We start from the raw sequence: 13,838 nt of genomic DNA on the forward strand, positions 1-13,838 counted from the left end.
CGCGAGTGGAGGGGAGGGGTAGGAAATCAGTGTGATTTACCACAAAGATGGGAAGCCCTCCAAGCTGGGCAAGTTGGCAACCGTACATCGGATCGCATCATGTTTTCTGTGTCTGCATCTTTCTCTCCCTCCATCCTTGCCGCCGTGCGTATGGGCGCAGCTCACTTCCGCGACCGCCGTATTGTCGCAGACGCGGCCAACGGGCACACATCGATCAGCACAGAGTACTGAGCAGGAGGGGAAGTGTTTCCTGCTCTCTTCCGCACCCTTTTCGTTGCTTTCTTTTTCTGTTGGAGCACTCTCTGCGTTTTTCTCTAAAGGTTGTAATGCGCAAGGTGAGTCGTGTATGGGCCACCTCAGCGGCTGGTCCCACCGTTGGCAATCGCCCAGCGTGGCAAGCGCTACAGCAGCCACGCCACCGTTTTCAGGGGTCCTTTCGTGCCTCACCTTCACTCTCTTCCTCTTCGCCGTTGCGCCTGACGCGGTCGCAGTTGGTGGCCGCCGCTGCCTTTCCATGCGTCCAGCGATGCTCGCACTCCCTTGCGACGGCAGTACGTCTTCAGCATACCGCGCCCACTGGCGGAATCGCCGCAGCCTCCACCGGCGCGGCGACATCCTCGGGGGGCACCTCTTCCTCCACTGACAGCCTCGGGGGCGACGATGGCGTACGCATTGATCCTCATCGCCTCCCAAGCACGATCCCTGGCATGACGCAGGAAGAGCTAGCGGCGCGAATTGCGCAATACCACTCACAGCAATCAAAGCTGGTGCGGGAGATGTCGGCCAAGGCGTTAGCGCATGATGTAGAGCTCATGCGCCGCTCGCTATCGCCGAGCTCCTTTGCTGAGTACATGGCGCGTCTGGAGAAAGAGCAGCAGTCGGCTGCGAAAGAGGAGGCGAAGATGGCTGCCATGTCTCCCATTGAACTGCACCAATACCGGCAGAAGAAGCGTCGGCAGGCGCTTCGGTATGAATGGTACAAGACCTTCCTGCTGCTATTCGCACTCACTAGCAGTAGTCTCTTCCTCTTTGCGTTGCTAGTCTTCTTCAAGTAGGTGCATGCGGCGTGGGGAGTGGCTGCGTGATGCGAGCAACGCCGCTGTACGTCTCAGTTGTGACTGTGGTTGCACATCGGACTGCTTGTTCGCTACTGCTTTTGCACATCGGCTCGGGCACTCGCTTCCTTTTTTTTCTCTCTCGTCCTGGTCGTCGACGGTAGGTTGCCGTAGGCTTCGTGTTTTTTTTCAGCGAGCGGAAGAGAGGAAGAAGAGGAGTAATGGTCCCCTCGAGTGTTGTCCGCACTGTGTGTGGAGTATCCTGTGGCCGTTTAGCATGACCGCTTGCGCTGTCGCGGTGGTCATTTCCCCTTTTTACGCCTGTGTCTGTGTGTGCGCGCGCACAGGCACACAGATAGTGAGAGAGCGAGAGAGCGACGCAATCGAAAGGGCGGCTCGCGAGAGGAAACCAAAAGCGTCGAGCGGATCTCTATGCCTTTCCTACCTGCACTGGTCCTCTGTATGCGCAGCTTTCCACCGACCGAACGAGGAGGGAGACAGCGGAGGGAAGGGAGTTGGTAGCGAGGGGAAAAGATCGCCACTGAAGCACAGCTGCGGTGCTGTTTCTGATTCCTCTCTCCCTTAAGATGGCTACTTGACGGTGGTACTCCCATCGCCGCTGTCACCACTCACCCCGCCCCTTGGCCCTCCTTTCTACCCTGAGGAGCGAACCACACCTGCGTGTACACGAGAACACGTACACGTACAAAGCACTTACACATCAACCTCGTCCCCTCTTTTTCTTGTTTTGTTTCTTCGCCCTCTCCTACGTACTGGCGTCATTCGGAGCGGGTGCGTGTTGGCGCCACTACCTGTTCCCCACCACCACCCACCCACCCACTTCCCACACTGCCCTCTCCAATGCGCTCGCTTTTTCCACGGTGTTGAAAGCACAGGAAGAGAAGCGCCGCGCGAGCGGTCGCGAGCCAAATAGTCCTCTTCTCCCAGCCATAATTCTGATTTGTGTGTGTGCGTGCGTGCGCGCGCTTCCCCTCTCTCGACCGGCACTGCCTCTTTGGCGCTCTTCTCTTTTTCCCTTCGCCGAGATCCATGTGGCGGCGGGTACAGCCCTGCAAGGGGCTTGCCACGGTGCAGCCATGGTCAGGTGTCACTGTTCATGAGCGCGCGAGCGGAAGCAATGTCGCCTTGATAGACAGCAAAAGGAGCAGCAGTAGCACTCATTGGCGTCGCCGGCAGCCTCACCTGCGAGGGCGGCCCTCCAGGGTAGCATGTGTGGGTAGTGTGAGCTTCGGAGGTGTACGGCTAACTCGGCCCCTGCGTCGACCGCAGACAATAAAGCCGAACCCAAACGAGGCCACCAGCGGCCAGTTTGAGAAGAGCTTCGAGAAGTTGACGGATAAGATCGAGTCGCGCCTCCCGTTCCGCCAGCACCACGTTCTGCGTGGCAACATCTATGAGCAGCAGTATGGCGACCGAAGTGAGCATGACATGAAAGTGGAGGCACAGGAGGACCTGCATGGGTGTGAGAGAGAGAAACCAGCGGCACGGCAGGCGCGCAGCTACTTCTCTGATGAAGACCTTTCCCCGGAGGCAATGCACGTCCGCTCACCGCGACTAAAGGTAGCGCAGAATCTTCATAGGCAGGCGTACGACAAAAAAATTCTGAAGACGACGGCGGAGCCGGCCGCCTATTATTACACGGAGTTGACTATGGAAGAGAAGCGGCTTCATCGTTGGAAGTTGATTGCTGGCTGGAGCGCTGTTGGTGTCGTAACGCTCATGGGCTTGCAACGTCTGGGCGAATACATGCTCACGGCTGGTTAGAGACCGGTTTCAGTCGTTGGGTGTGGAAGCGTTGTTTGTTTTATCGGACCTGCTTGCGCTTGTGCGCGCGTGCACCACTCCTGTGGTATTCTCATCAAAATGGCAATGAGGGTGCCGATGGAGTGCAATTCGGCAACTCTCTATTCCTCCCCCGCCCACCAAAGGCTGAGCTCCGACATAGCAAAGCGCCTCAGGTAGGGCCTTGGCTGGATGGCGAGGGCGGCTCGACGTAACCCCAAGGACTGTGGCGTGGAACCCACTCTACTCTTCATGCGTGCTCGTGTGTGGTGTGTGGGGGGGAGGGGGAAGCAGTTGATAGAGGAATGGGACGTGGGGGGGTCCCTGGTTCAGCCTATGGAGCGCATCTCGCATGGGGTGGCACAGTGGCTGCAATAGTGTATTTTTCTGTGTGTGAGTGTGTGTGACGGAAAAGGGCGGAAGGAAAAGAGTGGCCTTGAGTGGCTGCACGAAAGCGTCATTATCCTCTATCGTGCTCTCCCTTCTTCCTTGTCGCTGCACCCCGCTGCTGCGACTGCTGCAGACGCGCTGCGGGCTTGGCCGCACTCTCTATGTTCCCCCAAGCGGCTCGCCCTTCTTCCTCCCTTACGGACCGCACAAACGCGCACACCCCCTCGTTTGGTGGTCCCCATTCTCGTGCACTTTACACGCCACACCTACCCCTCCTCCTCCTCATCTGCGGTTACATTAGTGTGCCACTTCACACCAACGCACACGCACGACTTACCATAACTTGCCTCCTCAACCAACGCCCCTCAACTCCAAAATCACCACCAAATCACGACACACACACACAAACTTCCACGAAGTGGTCGTACTATTTGACGTCTATCCGCTCCAGCCATCTTCGACACAAACGCACCCTTCGCTCGCCCGCTCGCTCGTGCGCGCGCTGTCGCAGTCGATACCACGTTGGAATTTCAATTTCCCTTCCCACACAAACGCACACGCTCGTCGATTCGCCTCTGCTCTGTTTCCGTTTCCTTTCCCCCGTCTACTTGCCCCATCTCTATCTCTACCCTCACAGCCAAGCCTCACCCGTCATAGAGATAGACAGCCTCACCACCCACCTCACAGAGAGAGAGCTGCCACACCCGCGCCCCTCCTCCTCCATCTCTCTACCCACCACCGGCACCTCGTCGTCACGCTGCACGCTCAGGCGCGCGTGCAGACCAAAGGGGAAAAACAGAACAGAAAACGAGATAAAAACTGCACGCAGCAATAATAGAAGCGCCGTCGACACGCAGCATACCTGCCGCAACGTGCACTTACACACACACACACGTTTGCTCCCCTACAGTGTTAAATAAGGCATTCTTTGAAAGGAGAAGTGGAAAGGGACAACAACGAGGCCCCTCACTCGAGCGTGTCCGTGATTGTGCTGCCGGGGCAAACTTCCTTTACGTCTTCCCTTTCATATAGCACACACGCTTGGGCGCGTGTACGAAGTATTGACAGCTTTTCCTCTTTGGTGTTTGTGCGTGTCTCTGTCTCTGTGTGTCTGCCCGTATATCTTTCGCTTCGGAGTTGGGGTGGGGGAGGGGGCTGCACAGCGGCAAAGAAATCGGCAGGACCTTGGGAAGCAGATCCTTCCCTCTCTCTACACAGATATATATATATACATATACACAAAATTGTCACCGCACCCGCACAGGCAAAAAAAAAGAAAGCTTCATACAACCGCAAGCGGCGATGGCCTCCACAGAGAATCGGGCCAGCAAGGCCATTGATGTGTTCCTTGACAGCCGAAGCGGCTCACCGCCTGCGGCAGCGAGCGCCAATGCCACCATCTCAAGCAGCGCCATCGACCACAACCGCTTCGCCACGATGATCGCTCTGCAGAACCGTCTCTTGAGCATCATGGCAGAGGCGCAGACGATTGTGCAGCACCTCCAACAGAACGGCTTCTTCCCTCGCGGCTCTGGCGCGAACCCGGAGGAGGACGCGGCCAACATCATCATGCAGATGCTTCGTGCCAGCCTGGAGGCATCCAACTCCTCGACAACGTCGCCATGTGAGATGGGAAGCGGCTCGCCCTCGGCTATGGATGCTGGAAGCACGCAGTGCGTGGCCAGTCCCAACTCGAACATGCCCGCTAGCTTGGAGAACGTGCCGTCGTGGGCACCGGCCAAGCTGCCCAACGACTGTAACACTCACAGCCGCAGCAGCACGAGCAATGCGATCCATAGCGCGGTGTCGCATAACGCCGTCGAGGAATTTCTTCTCGCTGGCCAAGGCGGTCAGCAGGAACCGCAACAGCAACAACACTCGAACAGTGCGGATCTACTCCACAACGAAGAGGGCGACGAGCTGCCGGAAGGCTCGGAGATGCTGGCGTTTGTGGAATTCAAGCGAGGCCGCGTCCGCAAGTATGTGTGTGGTCATCGCATCGAGCCTGGCAACTACGTCCTCGTCGACGGTGACCGCGGCACAGACTGCGGCCTGTTGGTGCAGACGATCGAGCGCAAGCCGAACAACGAGACGGCCGTTGTTTCGATGGAGGGCTGCGACATCCGCGATGACAAGATCAAGCTGGAGAACGGCCGCGTTCTCCGGCAGGCCTCAGAGGAAGACATCGATCGCCTTCACAACATCATTGCGAACGCAGAAAGCGTCGCACTCAAGACATGCCGTCAGCGGTGCTTGGAGCTCGGTATCGACATCGACCTGCAGGATGTGGAGTATCAGTTCGACATGAAGAAGATCAGCTTCTTCTTTGACTGCGACCACAGCGTCGACTTCCGCTCCCTCGTGCGGGAGCTCTACCGGACCTTTGGGGCACGCATCTGGATGGAGAACATCAACCCAAAGGTCAAGAACGCAATGCCAGACGCTAGTAGCCATGAGCGCGGTCACGATCGCAGTCATGGCGGCGGCCACCACGGAAACGGTGGCGGTCACCATGGCAACGGTGGCGGCTGGCGCAACAATCACCGCGGCGGCCGCGGGCGTGACTACTGAGACGACGACGCTAGAGGAGCGTGTGGCAGCCGCGTGAGTTGCCGCTTGCAAGTCACGCCGCCTTTTCTACTCTGGTTGGGGTCACTCTTCCTTTATTGGCCGTGAGCGGAGTGGCGGCCGCTCACCATCGCACGCGCCCACGCACCCTCTCCGAGTTGTGTGACAGCCCCACTGGCAGTGGTAGAACTCATAGAGTGAGGGACGGAACCAGGGGGTGGGGGGACAGTGCATGGCGACAGGGCGTGCGTACGAGTGTGCAAGTCAGATTATGCTTCTCACGCCTCACCGAAGGAGCTCCGGACCCTCGAGTGTGATTTGCCCTCCCCCCTCCCTCCCTCCCGGCCACGTCTCTTTCTATCCATCGCCCACTTCCCCTCCTGCCCTGTGATGGAAAGAGGAAAAGGGAGGGGCGCGTGAGAGGAAGCACGCAGAAGAAAAAAATAGTAACAGATGTATTTGTGTGTGTGTATCAACGGTGTTGATTGCCTTTTCACAATGATCATCACCATTACTTTGCCGGTCTCGTTAGTGCTGCCTTCACGTTTGTCTGTCTTGTTCGCCTTCACCTCTTTTTTTTGTAAAAGTGTGTGACGGTTCAGCGTGGCTATCACCACTCTCACCTTCTCAGCATCTCCCCCCCCTGTCTATCTCTCTGTCTCTCTCTCTCTGAGCAAGTGTGTGTATAGGTAAGATCCCCTTCTCTCCTCGGCGTATGTCCTTCGCATACAACTCTCTTTTGGCGGTCATCTTTTTATCTGTTCGTATTCTTCTTGTCGCACTAAGTGATGTTCCCGAGGCCGCGTTTGACCCCACTTATGCCTTGTCATCGTCTGTGGCAAGGCGAGTGAAGGTGTTCCTCTCACAGAACATCAGAGAGCTCGTGTCGCGATGTTGTTGTTGCTGTTTTTCGACTTCACCGCCGCGTGCTGCTCGCTATGTGGGCCCCATCCCCATCGTCGGTGGTTTTGCTGTCATGCGAAGCTATTCCCCCTCTAACGGCTCGGCATCTTAGACTTCTTCTCTATTCACCCTGCGGAGGGGAGAAGACGTAAAATACATGTCAGCGCTCGGCTCCATCGCGCGAGATCGTTTGGAGTGGGGAACGCCCATGCCAGTAGCGTGATGATATGGTGATGCCGCGAAAGTGTTTCGTGGCGCGCTGATATACAGCGCACGCGCAAACTGGACGAATCCCTCGCAGCATGTTTGTCTGGGCCTGCGTGCATGCGCCCCTCTTCTTTTGTCGGTGTGTTTTGTTGGTTGCGCGTGCTTTCTTTTAGTCTTCCCGTTCTCACCATAGAGCCGCCACCCTCACCTTCCCACACAAAAAAAAATAAGGAGAGGGGACTGAACTGGAAAAATTTGTGCTGACTCGCGTTTTGTGTGTGTATGTGTGCGCAAGGGGGCGCATGGGAAGTGGTGACAGCGTCCCGAAAGGAGGAAGAGCGGTACAGTTTTGAACACGCGCGCATACAGGCACGAGTCGCGGTGAGGGAAAGAGGAGATGGGGGAGGAGGAGGAGCAACAGCAGCAACTGTTTGGTGTGGAAGAAGATGAACGAGAGGCAGAAGCAGTCGCGGGCCAAGCAGGCGAGCGATAAAGAGAGGAGTCGCCCGTGCGCACTTTGTCTCCAGGCCCCGTCAGGCTTCCTCCGGCGCTATTTTGTCGCTTTGTTTCCCTCTTTTTCGCGCCATCATTTGCCTTATCTGCAGCCCCTTTCAGTCTCTCCGTCCTGCCACCACCTCTCCCCTCCCCTCCTCCCGCCTCCATCACATCGTTATGCCTCGGTGTCGCTTCGCTTGTTCCAGTAAAGTATGTCTCAGTGAGAAGGCTTCTGCGCACCTGACCCACGCTCCTCTCTTACCCCCTCCCTTCCTCCCCACCGCATCCGTCGTCTTTCCCTCCTCCCTCCCTCCCACGCTGCAAGCCACACGCAGAGGTAGACACCTCACACCTCCGCTCGAGTACGCGCGCGAGCCTCACCATAGACAGAGACTGCTCTCTTTTTGTGTGTGTACGTGTGTTGGTGAGGAGGGGGGTGAGAAAAACGCGGGAGAAAAGAGAGGCAAAAAGGGTGAAAAAAGTGCCAAGAAGCGAAAAGAGGCCGTCTAATGGCCACAGGGTACATCGCCATTTTTATTTCCTCTTTTGTTGCTCGTCTCTCATCTCCCTCGTCTCATCCCCTCCCCTTCCCTCCCACACACACGCCGCCCCTGTTTTCTACTTTGTTTGTGTGTTCGTTGATGGCAGTCTGCGCCTTTTTTCTTCTCTCCCCCCTCTCTCTCTTTTTGTCGGCTTCTGTTTTTTTTTTCCATCTTTGTTCGTTTGCCGATCTCTCTGTCTGTGTGTGTGTGTGTGTGGTTATCCCTCGGGATTTCTCAAACACCTCTTCAGTCATCCCTCTCCCTCTCCCCTGGTCCGTCTCTGTGTGTGCAGTGACTCGCTCGTCCCGCCTTTTCTGTTTTCTGTTACTTTGACGACATTGTTCCTCAGAACTTTCCTCTCGACTCTCTCCCTCCCCTCACCTCCTTTTTGTGTGTGTGTGTGTCGTAACACAGCTTTCAAACGAGAAACGAAACATCAATGGCTTTCGAGGGAGCGTTGGCGCTGTCCTTGTGAACAGCAGCTGCAGACGCATGAACAGAGCGAGAAGTGGCTGGTGATGTGTGGCATGGCATAGAGTGCTTGAGGAAACGGTAGCAAAGCAGAAGATGGAAAAGAGAAAGGAGTCGCGGCGGCTGCGCGGCGATCAGAGGAGACTCAGTTCTTTTGGCGTGCTGTCCTTCGCTCGGGGTCGCTTTTTCTCCTGCTCCCCGTCCTCGCATGCAGCGGCGGCGCATCTACTCGCCCGTGTGCAGCTGTAGGCATGAGCGTCACTCTGCACCATTCCCCACCACCACCACCTTTCCTCTTCCATCTCTAGTCTCCCGGATCTTCACGGTGCCTCCTCTTTGCTTCGGAAAGAACCACTTCAGTGTCTCCCTCCCCTCCCCTCTCCCCGCCTACCTTTCATTCAACCGCAATTCTTGAGGGGGGAGGCTGAGTCGTCGTCGTTAGTACTGTGGCAGCACAGGAGGTGAGGGCGCCCCCGCGCGCTTTCTTTCCCCACATACTTTGTCACGCACGCCAGTCTCTCGGTCTTGCTGAGTTTTGTTGCCGCAATGCTAACCTGGTCGTGCCCACGGTTGCGTCGCCGGGGCACAGGTCACGTCGTGAAGTACCTTGAGGGCGTGCCCACACCCACAAAGCTCATCGACCACCTCGCTGGCGCCGACCTGCATGCATCCGCCGAGCTGCCCTTCTTTACTACTGTGCCGCGCTATGTGGACGCGCAACGGGAGCAGCGGCTGTCTCGCCTGTTTTTTCACCATGTTCTCTACCCCGCTGGAGGGTCCCGGCTACCCTATCAAGCAGTTGTCGTGCGCGGAGGGCGTGCGGTGCGCGCCGCAGTGGCGCATATACTGCGGGTGAAGGAGAAGCCGAGTGGGATGCTGCACCGGCGAGAGCAGCAGCGGCAACAGCGTGCCGCAGTCGGTCCCCCTGCGCTGCACCGACCCAGCCCGCTCGCCGTCCCATCCTCCCAGCTTGGTTCGTCAAAGCCCACGCCCTCGCCGCCTGGTGCGGCAAAGATGCCCTTCATGAACGCCAGCACTGCAGTCCCCGCCGAGTACATTTCAGCAGCGGCGTCTTGGGCGCGAGTGGATCCTGCGAGGCGGCCGTTCTTTTTTGCCAGGACATCACGCGGTCACGAGCATCGCCACAACTCTCAGAGGCTGCCAGAAGACACAAAGCGGTCAGTGAGGACGGTGGAGGACACAATGTTGGCTCCTCTGCGGGGGGTTGTAGAGCACTTCTGGAACGAATCGAAGCACTACAAAAACTCGTCGTGCCAAGACACCACGGACGGGCTACCCTCTACCTCCCTCGCGGCCTCGGACGACATGGCGGAGCGCGTGCGGCAGCTGCTGGTTTCGCCGGCGGCCGGACTTCTGTGGATGCCAGCCTCTGTGCCAAGCGCCGTGGATGCCTGTGAGGGAGCTGGAGACACGTCCAACAGCGTCCCTGACAGTCCAGGGAAGCGCTGCTGGGCGGAGTTGATGGCCCATGTACGAAAGAGAGCGACAGCAACGATGATGCATGGTGGCGCAAGCGGTGGCAGCGACGTCGAATACGCTGGAGCTGTAAGGACCAGTGTGTACGTGCAAACGCGGCTTCCCCCCTCAGCGACGGTAGCGCTTCCGCTAGCGCACGTACGCAATGACAGCCACGGGAGTAGGCAGGTGGCAGGTGACCTCAGCCTGCACGAGGATGCAAGCGAGGAGGTGATTTGCCGAATTGCGGGTGGCGTGGAGCCGGTAGTCCCATTTGCTGTGGGCCGCCCGTTCGCGCCAGTGGAGGCCAAAGGCGCTGCAGCGTCGCTGTCGGACCGCATCTTTGCGCACGTGACGTGCCTGACGCAGCTCAGTGTTCGCGTGTCGTCGGCACCGCCGGCAAAGGCCCCAGCGGTGGGAGCAGCAAGTGATGTTCCCGGCGCCACAGCCAAGTCGCAAGCGGCGAACGTCCCAGCTGGTACGCATTCATCCAAGGAAACAGCGCCCCACTCGCACCGCAGCAGCTTGGACTCCGCGGAGCCGTGGCGCTTAGGCGGGGTTGGGTTGGACCTAATGATACCTCTGCGCGCCCGAACCGTCGCGGAGCACCACCCGACGAAGCCCTCGGCGCACTCGCACGAGCGCGTGGCGACGCCAGCTGAAAGCGGTACCTCTCCCGTGAACGTGAACGCGAACGCGGGCGTGGCAGAAGCAGGCCGGTACGTTGTTGGCCGAACAGACGCAGAGACCTACCTGCTACCGCAGCGTGAGCTGCTACTGACGCTTCACGTGCCCGTGCATACGGAGGACATGTGCGCTGCGCAAAACCAGGAGCGGCTGCGCCGACAGGTACGTGCAGGTCACGCAAGCTCTGCAGCGTTGTCAGCGGCGTGGCCAACAGAGCAAGCGCGCCTTACGTCTTCGCGTCGCGCAGCGGGTCAGTATGCGAACGCACTGAGCGCGAACGAGACAGGCGTGTGCCAAGCAAAGGCGGTGCCGCAAACAGCTACGACGCTCCTCGCGGCGTCTCCGTCCACGCCCCTGCTTTTGTCCCGCACCAGCTATGAAGTGCGCGCGCTGCCAGGCGACGTGGTGTACATCCCACGAGGTTGGGGCTTCGACGTGCAGCGCATTCTGGGCACAGCCACCATCCACAGCGGCAGCTGCGGTGGGGCAGGAGGCCCCGTCGCGGGCAAGGTAGATTTCTGTGACAACCGCACCATCGCACCGCACAAAGGTGCGCGGCCCGGTCGCCCTTTGCCAGGGCAGCCTGAGAGCAGGGAGCCCATGGACCCAAAGTCTGATGTGGCGTCGACAGCATCGGTAGAGCTCACCTCCGTCGAGGTGGACGCCGTGTGCCTCAACTATCATCCGTACCCGGAGCTGACCGAGGCGCAGGCAGCCGTCTACGTTGCAGCGAACTACGTGCACGGCGGCGTCGACGAGTTCTACGAGCATGGCGGCAATCGTGTATATCACGCGTACCATTGAGCGTCAGTTGCGGAAGAAGCGCTCGCCGGGTCGAACTCCACTCCCCTCGTTGGCCCTGGTGTCTGCGAGCTTTGGGCTGGCAACGACTGCCGCGCGGGCGCACCTTCACGTTGACTCGAGAGTAAGAGGTTCCGGCGTGAGTAAGTGCTTGAGCTTTACTCTCCTCCTTCCCCCCTCCCACAAACACACACACACACTGTTCTCCTCACCATTCCCCAACCTCACTTCCTGCTCGCCCTACGCTGGCAATGGTAGTGCGGCGACGGTTCTGTGTGTATGTGTACTGAGTCCGCCTGAGGCCCCGTCAGAAGAATGAAACGAGAGGATGCAAACGCGTCGCTGACTCGGCTTCAGCGTCTTCCCATGGCACGTCCAGTCCCCATCAGCAGTGCTAACCACCACTCCCTCCCCCTACCTCCTTTCACCTCTCTCCCCTCACCACCGCCACTTCCTGCGAAGCCCTTTTTTCCCCCTTTCCTGCTCAGCTCTCTTATTCTTTATCGCCTTCCCCGTGCTTGGCTCTTTCCCAAACCACACTCGTCTCAGCATTTTTCCCTCCTCGCCCTACACCGCAGCTGTGTCAAGCCTCGAAGGGCCCCTCTGTGCCCTCACACGTTTTATTTTCGCCTCGTCGCTCTTTGCTCTTTCGTAAAGATGACGTTCACCATCGAAGTGGAGGCCTACGGCTACGACAAACTGGTGTGGCTGAAGACAGATACTCTCAAAGTGGGCCTCACCAACTACGCCGCCTCTGTCGCCTCCGTTCAGGTGTACCACCCCACCCGCAACAAGTGGATCGAGGTCAACTGCGGCTACCCGAAGAACCCGGAGGACGCTTATGCCGATCCAGACTACATGGGCGCCACTGTCGGTCGCTGCGCCGGCCGCGTAGCTGGAGGCGTTTTCACACTGGATGGCATCAAGTACTACACGCAGAAGAACCGCGGTGAGAACACGTGCCACGCCGGCGACGACGCGTACCACAAGAAGCACTGGGGTATGAAGCTGATTGAGACAGCCACGGTGATCGGAGTCCGCTTCAATTACTTAAGCCCACACATGGAGAGCGGCTTTCCTGGCGAGGTGCAAAACTACTGCACCTTCACGATCGAGCGCAGCAGGCCCAACGCCCTCAAAACTGTGTATGACTCCTATATTACGGACAACAGCCTGTGCGATGCCACCCCCATCAACATCTTCAGCCACACCTCCTTCAACTTAAACGGTATTCCTGGACAGCAGGATGGCGAACCGAACTGGGTTCAGCCGGAGAGCGTGCGCAACCACTGGGTGCGTATACCGGCCAGCTACGTTGCCGAGGCGGACCGCGCATCCATCCCGACGGGTGAGTTCCTGCCAGTTGACGGCACCGGGCTGGACTTCCGTAAGGGCCGCGTGATCGGTGAGTGCATCGATGACGTGACACTGCTCGACCGCGACCCGTGCGGCTACGACCACCCCCTCGCCATCGATGGATGGGAGAAGGGCAAGCTGATGCTACACGCCGAGACAAAGAGTCCGGTCACGAACATCAGCATGAAGGTGTACTCGACGTTCCCGTGCATGTGGGTGTACACGGCCAACAACAAGCCTCTGCCAGCGAGCGGCGGTCCTGGCCAGCGCTATGCGCGTTGGACTGGCCTCTTAGTCGGTCCCCAGAACTTCTCCGACGTGGCCAATTGCCACGCCAAGTACCCCTCCTGCATTGTGCGTCGTGGTGAAGCCCAGTACTCGGAGACGACAATCAATGAGTTCACGATTGAGGAGTAGGGGCCGCTGCCCTAGAGTGCAAGAGGCAAATCGGCTGGGATGTGAGAAAGTGTGAGGGGGAAATCTGTAAAGGTGACGAGGAGACACGCCCGGGGGAAGCGATCTGTAACTCTGATGCTGCAGCAGCGCACAGGTGCTCTGACCCCGCAGCTTGGCAGTTTCTCCTCCTCTCCCCCTCTTCCTCTTCTCTCTCTTCCCCCTGTTGCCATTTCGTTTTCTTTTGTTTTTTCTACCTTTTTTTCATATTTACTCACCGAACGGGACTGCATCGTTTCACTCGTTTTGAGGCCTCCCCTGTGCGTCCCTGGCAATGCGATCCCCGGCTATTTTTAATCGCACGCCCCCTCCCACTTCCCCCCTCCCTCCCCTTCCTAAACGTTTTTCTTTGAAGAGGGTGCATGTCTGCGTGTCCGTAAGTATGTGTGTGTGTGTGTGTGCGTTGTACTCTTCTATGAATCAACTGAAGCGCACATGTACGTAAATACGGACACGGACGCGCATGCATGCATCCGAAGCCAAAACAGCCAGCTCCATGCACATCAGTTTTCACTCCTGTATATAGAAAGGGAAAAGATGCCGCGAGGCGGTTGTGCACAGCGTAAGGACACTCGCACGGTGGCTTTTTTCAGCCGCCTTTCAGGGAATGGAACACGAGAAAAAAGGGGAA

General features: G+C 58.2%; 4 protein-coding genes across 4 annotated transcripts; all 4 read left to right on the plus strand.

Annotated features, from left to right (window-relative positions):
- Positions 1–326: 326 nt before the first annotated feature.
- LSCM1_00846 (uncharacterized protein) lies at positions 327–1,055 on the plus strand (the record flags this gene model as incomplete). Its single annotated transcript, XM_067318480.1, has 1 exon — positions 327–1,055. One exon carries the CDS (start codon positions 327–329, stop codon positions 1,053–1,055), a length of 729 nt encoding a protein of 242 aa, XP_067174585.1.
- A 1,050-nt stretch (positions 1,056–2,105) lies between these two features.
- On the plus strand, positions 2,106–2,840 carry LSCM1_00847 (uncharacterized protein; the record flags this gene model as incomplete). The annotated part of the gene is made up of 1 exon (XM_067318481.1): positions 2,106–2,840. The coding sequence occupies one exon, from the start codon at positions 2,106–2,108 to the stop codon at positions 2,838–2,840; it is 735 nt and encodes a 244-aa protein (XP_067174586.1).
- Positions 2,841–8,980: 6,140 nt separating this feature from the next.
- Positions 8,981–11,401, plus strand: LSCM1_00849 (uncharacterized protein; the record flags this gene model as incomplete). Its single annotated transcript, XM_067318482.1, has 1 exon — positions 8,981–11,401. The coding sequence occupies one exon, from the start codon at positions 8,981–8,983 to the stop codon at positions 11,399–11,401; it is 2,421 nt and encodes an 806-aa protein (XP_067174587.1).
- A 654-nt stretch (positions 11,402–12,055) lies between these two features.
- Positions 12,056–13,171, plus strand: LSCM1_00850 (uncharacterized protein; the record flags this gene model as incomplete). Its single annotated transcript, XM_067318483.1, has 1 exon — positions 12,056–13,171. One exon carries the CDS (start codon positions 12,056–12,058, stop codon positions 13,169–13,171), a length of 1,116 nt encoding a protein of 371 aa, XP_067174588.1.
- Positions 13,172–13,838: the final 667 nt, after the last annotated feature.

The sequence above is a fragment of the Leishmania martiniquensis genome, chromosome 35 (genome assembly GCF_017916325.1).
Source record: "Leishmania martiniquensis isolate LSCM1 chromosome 35, whole genome shotgun sequence".
NCBI lineage: Eukaryota > Euglenozoa > Kinetoplastea > Trypanosomatida > Trypanosomatidae > Leishmania > Leishmania martiniquensis.